The sequence below is a fragment of the Camelina sativa genome, chromosome 16, assembly GCF_000633955.1.
Source record: "Camelina sativa cultivar DH55 chromosome 16, Cs, whole genome shotgun sequence".
In the NCBI taxonomy this organism is placed as follows: domain Eukaryota; kingdom Viridiplantae; phylum Streptophyta; class Magnoliopsida; order Brassicales; family Brassicaceae; genus Camelina; species Camelina sativa.
This window is the reverse complement of record NC_025700.1, coordinates 5,843,514-5,852,062: the sequence shown is the minus strand read 5'-3', so window position 1 is coordinate 5,852,062 and position 8,549 is coordinate 5,843,514. Positions and strand designations below refer to the sequence as shown.

At 37.0% G+C, this 8,549-nt stretch overlaps 3 protein-coding genes across 3 annotated transcripts in view; all 3 read right to left on the bottom strand.

Annotated features, from left to right (window-relative positions):
- LOC104753411 (pentatricopeptide repeat-containing protein At2g29760, chloroplastic-like) overlaps positions 1-1,541 on the bottom strand; it is a 7,855-nt gene extending 6,314 nt beyond the window's left edge. The window contains exon 1 of the mRNA XM_010475669.2: positions 15-1,541. Coding sequence (XP_010473971.1) covers positions 15-1,541 — 1,527 coding nt within the window. The remainder of the gene's footprint in view (positions 1-14) is intronic.
- Positions 2,594-3,013, bottom strand: LOC109129448 (UDP-glycosyltransferase 71C1-like). The gene has a single exon (XM_019237698.1). It carries the CDS (start codon positions 3,011-3,013, stop codon positions 2,594-2,596), a length of 420 nt encoding a protein of 139 aa, XP_019093243.1.
- On the bottom strand, positions 3,154-4,936 carry LOC104749917 (UDP-glycosyltransferase 71C1). The gene has a single exon (XM_010471629.2). The coding sequence runs from the start codon at positions 4,789-4,791 to the stop codon at positions 3,349-3,351; it is 1,443 nt and encodes a 480-aa protein (XP_010469931.1). The 5' UTR covers positions 4,792-4,936; the 3' UTR covers positions 3,154-3,348.

Sequence of the window (8,549 nt, the reverse complement as noted above, 5' to 3'; positions counted from 1 at the left end):
GAGCGGCCGAGAACATCAACTATGCAAGCGTAATGCTTGTCCTCAGGGACAATACCATAACTCGTTTCCATTTTGTAGAATAACGACTCAGCCTCATCCACCAAACCGGTATGGCTACAAGCACAGAATACATTGGTGAAGGTCACACCATTTGGCTTTACATTCGCCTCTTGCATTTTATAAAACATATCAACAGCTTCATTTCCACATCCGTGCATCGCCAGACCACCAATCATTGCACTCCACACAAACACATCTCTCTTCTCTACAGAACTAAACACTTCACGGGCCTTATCAAGATCTCCACATTTCGAATACATATGAATCAGTGCGCTTGTAATATAAAAATTCATCCTAATGCCGTGCTTTTTGATGTAGCTATGGATCCATCTACCTAATTCAAGTGCCCCAACCTGGGCACAAGCTGATAAAGTACTTACCAGGGTGATCTGGTTCAGCTTTATGTTCTTCTCAAGTTGCAGCTCATGGAACACTAACAGTGCCTCATTAGGTTTACCATTCTGCTCATAAGCGGATATAAGAGCATTCCAAGCAACAATTTCTTTCTTAGGCATAGAGTTAAGAACCTCTTTAGCTGCTTCGTAGTCTTCTGAAATGGCATACCCATCAAGCATTGTTGTCCATGTGACGTTATCTTTCTCCTCCATTGCATCAAACAGTCTTTTTGCATCCTCTATACTTCCACACTTTGTATACATATCAAGCATCGCATTAGCCAATGTCAAGTTCACGTTAACCCTGTTTTCTTCAATAAAAGAACAAACTTGCCTTCCAAACTCTAGATTCCGTAACTTTGTACAAGCAGACAAGACACCAACCATTGTCACATGACTAGCCTTAACGTCCTCTGACTCCATCTTCTTAAAAAGCTCCAAAGCCTTATCAGGAGAACCCTTTTGCACGAACCCATTAATCATCGAATTCCACGAAACAACGTCTTTCTCTTTGATCGTAGTAAACACTTTACAAGCCGAATCTAAATCCCCGCAAGAAAAGTAACAATGTATCAAAGAATTAGCAACGAAAACATCACATCCAACGGCTGACTTAATCGCCATCCCGTGAAGAGATTGACCCAAAGACAAAGACGAAACTTCTGCAGCGGTCTTGACAAGGAAAGGGAACGTGTATTTATTCGGGTAACACTGGCTCTCCGAAACCATATCTAAGAAAACCCAGATGCTACGAACAGGGTCTGGTCCAGAAGCGTAAGCACGGATAAGGGTGTTCCAAGTGAAAGAGTTTGGTTGAGGAATTTCGTCGAACACCTTGCGTGCATACTCGAGGCTTGCGAAAGAAGAGAGCGCAGAGATTGCGAAGAGCTTGCTAGCTGAGTCAGGATCAGCAATAGTACCGGTACGGATCATGTGAGCGTGGGTTTGCTTCAGTTGTCGAAGGTTTGTACATCGGTCGATCAGAGATATTGTGTGGCGGGAGCGTTCGTTATTGGTGGTGGTTTGTTGATTCGCATTTGGATGACGTGGCAGAGAGAGCGGTTGTGCTGTGGAGAAGGTAGCCATTTTTTTTTTTGTGTCCGCTTACTTTTTTTTTCTTTTCTTCTTCTACAAATTATATACATTAGTAGCAAAATTCTTTTGAGTGACATTGTGACAATATCCACAAATTATTTAAAATGATTAGAGGCAAATTCTGTCTTAATTTGTAGTATTGATTTTTTCCTGCAACCAAATTTTTCTATATATCTTTTTTTCTAAAATCAATTTTTTTTTTGGGGGTGAATTGTTAACATTTTTCCTTTTGTTTTTTTTAAGAAGAGAAAAACATGTCACGCTCCTTCATTAATTAATATGTCTACGAGTTGATGTTGTGTCGCGCTCAATTTATATATATATTCTGTTCAGAGCCGGCGCTCAACTTTTTAGGGCTATAAGCCCAAAAAAAAAAAAAAAAATTGCAGCTCGAAGAGGTCGAACCTGAACAGTGGTGCCAAAAACAATATTCCTAAACCACCGGACTAAAGAAAACTTTTGTAGAAAACGGCCAAAATATTTGTTTTATTATTATCGGCCGCAAGCCAATGCTTGGTTTGCTTGGCCTCTTGACCGGCTCTGATTCTGTTCCAGTTCTTGATTTACCAGCTTTTGTTGTTGTTGTTCGCATGATTCCTTGAAATAAATACACAATAATGTTACTGAAAAAACTAAATTTGTAATCATAAAACATTGTTTGCAGCAGTCAACTTGAAAGATTCCAAATGCTTACCTAACAAAAACACTAAATATATTCGATTATAAAAACTTCGGTGTTTGGAATCTTTAATTATTTGTGTGTGTAAGTAATTTATAAACGTATTTTCAACCACATCTATCGTAATATCTCTATACCTAATAAGATCTTAGTTTTGATACAGTTCAAAGAGCAGAATAATTATTTTTTAAGAATCATTAAAAACACGAGATACAATACAACATGGAGGCAAATATGAAATTGGAAAAGTTGTAAGAAGAAGACACAGTCTTCTATTATTAAAATAAAATGATAATTACGATTTAAAAAAAAAAAAACAAAACATGATCGCCACACGCCGAAACAAATGAAAACGACGGCGTTTTCATAAACCATCGGCGATGATCAAGTCACCGATAAATCTTTTAATGGCAGCAAACGAAGATCCACCGTCCACGACAGCCTCTTTCGCCGCCTCAGCAATATCCTTCGCTTTACTCTTCAGCACACGATCCTCACCGTCCATCAAAGATCTAACGGTTCCTGCGATCTCATCAGCTTTCACTATATGTCCTTCTTCCGACACGTAATCCATCCGCAACTCCATGGCCACACCAAGCTCCTTGACCAACGTGAACGCGTTTAGCTGTTGTTCTGCGTACATCGGCCACGTGGCGATCGGAACGCCGAATCCCAAACTCTCCAATATCGAGTTCCAACCGCAGTGAGACACGAACCCTCCGACTGCTTTATGGGCCAGAATCTCAACTTGAGGAGCCCAACCACAAACTAGGCCTTGATCCATAACCCTGTNCGATTATAAAAACTTCGGTGTTTGGAATCTTTAATTATTTGTGTGTGTAAGTAATTTATAAACGTATTTTCAACCACATCTATCGTAATATCTCTATACCTAATAAGATCTTAGTTTTGATACAGTTCAAAGAGCAGAATAATTATTTTTTAAGAATCATTAAAAACACGAGATACAATACAACATGGAGGCAAATATGAAATTGGAAAAGTTGTAAGAAGAAGACACAGTCTTCTATTATTAAAATAAAATGATAATTACGATTTAAAAAAAAAAAAACAAAACATGATCGCCACACGCCGAAACAAATGAAAACGACGGCGTTTTCATAAACCATCGGCGATGATCAAGTCACCGATAAATCTTTTAATGGCAGCAAACGAAGATCCACCGTCCACGACAGCCTCTTTCGCCGCCTCAGCAATATCCTTCGCTTTACTCTTCAGCACACGATCCTCACCGTCCATCAAAGATCTAACGGTTCCTGCGATCTCATCAGCTTTCACTATATGTCCTTCTTCCGACACGTAATCCATCCGCAACTCCATGGCCACACCAAGCTCCTTGACCAACGTGAACGCGTTTAGCTGTTGTTCTGCGTACATCGGCCACGTGGCGATCGGAACGCCGAATCCCAAACTCTCCAATATCGAGTTCCAACCGCAGTGAGACACGAACCCTCCGACTGCTTTATGGGCCAGAATCTCAACTTGAGGAGCCCAACCACAAACTAGGCCTTGATCCATAACCCTGTCCATGAACCCGTCTGGTAAAGCATCGTACGGGCTCGCGTACTCCTTCGGGTCGGTTCGTATCGACCAGAGGAATTTGCAGTCAACGAGCTCCAAGGCTTGAGCGATCTCTTTGATCTGAGTCTCAGGAATATTCCTCAAGCTCCCGAAGCAGAGGAACACCACCGATGACTCGGTCTGATCATCGAGCCATCCTATGATCCGGTCTCGTTCCGATGAGTCCAAGTTCGGACGATCGTTGGAGCAGAGTATTGGCCCGATTGGGTAAACGGGTGGGTAATTATCCGGACAACCACCGAAATATTCAAAAGCGTTAGGCTCAAGAAACGTGAATGAATTTGCCAAAATACCCTTAGCGTCAGGGAACCTCTCAGCCAGCTCAACCCAAGGCTCGTACGTCTCTTTCATGAACAGACCTGATGGCAGAACCTTGGTAGGCACAGAATTGATGTAACCAGGAACCCGGTTTAGCTCCTCGTTAAAGCTCCGGTTAAACTCTGATTTGATTTCGAGGTGTCTCTCTGGGAGATACTTCATCATACCCAAGAAACCTGCGCTACACGTCAAGAAAATGTAAGAAGGGAGATTAAACTCGTTTCCCACATCGATCATAGGGACGCAGAAGAAATCGAGAACCAATCCAGCCACACGAACTGAATCCGACTCATCACGTGAAGACAAGAGAGTGGAGAGACCATCCCTCACGATGGGAACCATTTTCTTTACGTATTCAAGAATGTAAGCTTCAGGAGCTTCCTGAAAGAGCTTCATCGGTGGAGGGGTTTCGACGTCGGGCAATGTAACGAAACGGATACGAGGCTCATTTTTGACTAGGGACTGGAGGAAGGCGATCGTGTCAGCTTTAGGTATAAAGGGTAGTCCCCAGTAGAGGAGGGTGATGGTGTGGATCCGAGGGTTGTCTTGACTGATGAGACGTTTCGCTAGTTCGATTGTGGCGAGGATGTGCCCGGAGAACGGGTGAGGGATGATGACGAGCTCTACTTCTTGGTTTCCCATTGTACGTTTGGAGATTTGATGAGAAACTCAAAAGTCAATAGGAGAAGACAAATTTAAAAAGGGAACTGAGATTGTGCAAAGCAGTTGTCTCGAAAGGTTTGTTTTGTATGTGTGCTAGGTGTGTTGATTTGGCTATTTTATTGTAAGAGACAGGCAAATAGTTAAATTTTAATCGCACATGTATTATTGTCAGTTATTATTATTATAGTACGTGCAGACAAGATAACAGGAAAAATATAATACAAGATGCATGTTATATTATTGTACATCAATATCAATGCATATGTAATTAAGGTTAACAAATCACGACGACATGTGTTATGTTCTCTATTGGTTATTTGGTTGTAGGCAGATAGTAGTTAATTACAACAAGATCTAATGACTTTTTTCAGTCAATCGTTTTGAACATAATTAGATGAATTTAGATCTAGGGTATTAATTAACTTAAACACATTTGGGAAAGTGTGAAACACGAGAAGTGTATAAAAACTGCAATGATAAGAGCATCATTTTTTTTTTTTAAACAAACTTATATTCACATTCATAATGAGCATCATTTCATATTAGTGTCGTGGATTTGAGTCCAAGCAAATAATCCACCGTTTTTCAAACCTTTCCTTGCTATGTATACCAGAACAATTAAAATTGAGAAATATAATCAATATATTATTTGTATAAGCATAACACATACGTGAATTTTTTCTTTCTGTCTTTTTGTTATAGTGTTTCATACGTGATTCTTATACAAGAGTAGTTTAATGAACTAATTGTGGCGGGAGCGCGCGTTTGTTATTGGTGGCCGTTGGTTGATTCAGATTAGAGAAGTTTGTATATGAAGTAGGAGAGATAGAGAGAGCTTGTGAAATAATATCAAATTTATGAATTTACTGTCCGGACTCCGGAGTGGTTATAAGAACTTGTAGCCACAACCTCACTTGGGGAGTTCTAAGACTTTCTCCAATTCCAAAACAAGGAACATAAAGTTCATAACCAGAGCTTCGGGTTGGTTCATCAAGCTATTCAATCAAACTAAATATGAGAAGTTGTTAAGTCTTGGTTAGGCAAGGATATGTACGTAATTAACATAATTGTTCTCGCATAAGACAATAATTAAACTTTAGATGTATAAAATATATATATCATTAGGTATAGACATATACGTTGCCTCTCACATAATTAACGACATAAATATCCAAAGTATAATGATGCATACGTTGACTCATGTATTGTTTCATCAGACATTGGTTTTGGTTTCCCCATTAGAAGAGTAATTTTGTTAACCCCATTTTTTTCCCATATGTACTATTGGTATTAATAATACCGTATTACGTTTTCTATTTTTATAGAGATTTTAAAACCTTTGACTATCTAATGATCAAACTCTTTTATAAACAAAATATTTCAAATAGTGTATTCAACTCTATCAGATTTTCTTCTATAATATCTTCATTTTGTTCAAAACAATATTACTAAAAATATCTTCATAAATATTCAAAATAAAACTCTTTAAATTTTCATTTCCAAAATATGACAAAAATGTCAAGGATGTTAAATCTCCTCTTCATCTTCCTCTCTTCTATCATGATTCATTACTTTCCCGTAGCAAGCTCCACACAATGCCGTGTATAGCAAGTCTAGCGTCAACGAACAACTACAAGCAAATATAAATTTTGGATGTAGTCTAAGGAGTTGATTGCAGAAAAATACAGCCAGGTGGATCATGTTTTACCCCAAATACACTAATAAATCATGCGTCATTTGTGATGAACGCTTATTACCAAAGCCATGGCCGCACTATAAAAGCATGCAATTTCATGTTTATCAATACCCGCAAGTTCACTTCTATAAACCCTAGTTACGGTGGCTGTGTCTTTGTTCTTAGAAATATGTATTGTTTTGATAAGTGAACTGGGTAATAAGTATGTGGTAAAATGAATAATTCCACAGTTCCATTGTTTTTTTCTACTATATAATTATGAAAAATACAAGATTTGTTACGATGAGATTTGATATTTTTTTCATCTCTAGCTAGCAACGGTGGATCATGGATGAATAGGGAGATCAATCGTTCTTTCTCAAATCTCAACCTTATTAATTAGCTTTACTTTGTGATTAATCTAGGATTTTGAAATCCGACCAGTCTTATCCTTAATTACTTTGAGATCACGCCACATGGCAATAGACAAGCATCGGCAACTGAAATGAAAAGTCAAACTATCCCACATCGGAAGATTATGAAAGAGTTTATAATCTCTTTAGGTTATAAATTGGAAATGATGTCAGATAGTTTCATAACCCGTTTCTGTCAGATGATGATGCGTCAATGATCGTTAAGAGACGGCGTATCATGTCAACAATATGACGAACATTTTAAAAGGCGAGTGAGCCTAACCTTACTTTGGTTTGGGGTTGCCCGTCAATTTTTGGAAACCTCGATTCGATTTATCGAGGTTCTACCAAAACCAAAAGAAGATTAATCTTAGGTATAATAAATGTAAAGGAAGATTTATAATAACCGTAGATATATATACCCATAATATTATTACTCTTTGAATGGACTTTATTAAACTTTTCACATATAATAACGGAAGATTTATTTGATGAAAAAAAGAAGATATTATAATTTACGGTACTCTTTGATTATCCAAAAATATAGCTCTTTAAATTTGTTAACCTGTTCATATTTATAAAGGGAAGATTTATTTGACAAACAAAAAAAAGAAGGAATACTGTATATATTTCTGATTTAAAATACTCACATAGATGGAAATATTTGGTAGAACGATATATCTTACATTTTTTCTTATATTACTATTACAAACCAATTTTTTAATTTTTTTTTTTAATGGTTGATGTGAGTCACTAATAGACCCAAAATATATATCCAAATAGTCCAATAAAGAAATTTAAAGTGTTAGCCAAATCAATATATAATATACATCTATATGCCTATTAAACTAGGGTACACTTATTATTTTATTATTAAATGAAAACTTAATATACTTTTTTAACACAAAACCTAATTACACCATAGTTCTACCGTTAACTCTTTTCTTTTTTTGTTTCCATCAAAATGAAAGGAGATGCAACAAAACAGTAAAAATAAAATATTTATGACGCTAAGAACAAATATTTTGCCTCCATTACTGGCCCGTAATTGCACTCAATACAATAGAATAGGGACTTAATTAAAACCAACATCGATGGTAAACGCAATGATTTTCATCAAGATCATAATAAAAAAATAAGCAACAAAAAAGCAAAACAATAAGCAAAAAAAAATGTTCTTTAAGTATTATTTTACATTGATTAGTTGAAAGACATAAAAACAAAATTAAGGGGAGGTAAGAGGAACACTTTCATGATCACAAAGGCACCAAAAGCTTGTTTAAAAAATGGCATAGCTTATTTCATCACTCCATCTTGTACGTTGTACTTGGTCGCATATTTCTAAAATAAGTTATCAAATCTACCAAAGAAAAATATATAACCAATCTTCAAACATATATATATATATATACTACAAAAAACAGACGTATTGTATTACGTAAATAGTATCACAAAACTAAATGATATTGATTTTTTTTTAACTCTGATTCATATTGAAAGAAAAATGTTCGACAAAAGAATTGAATTGATGCAGCAATACGTATAAAGGAGATAAACTTCGATAATAAAACTTCAACTATACTCTCTGCTCTTCCATGATCCGATTATGAAGCCAAGCCGGGCCTCCCAACGCAAGATAAGACCTGAGC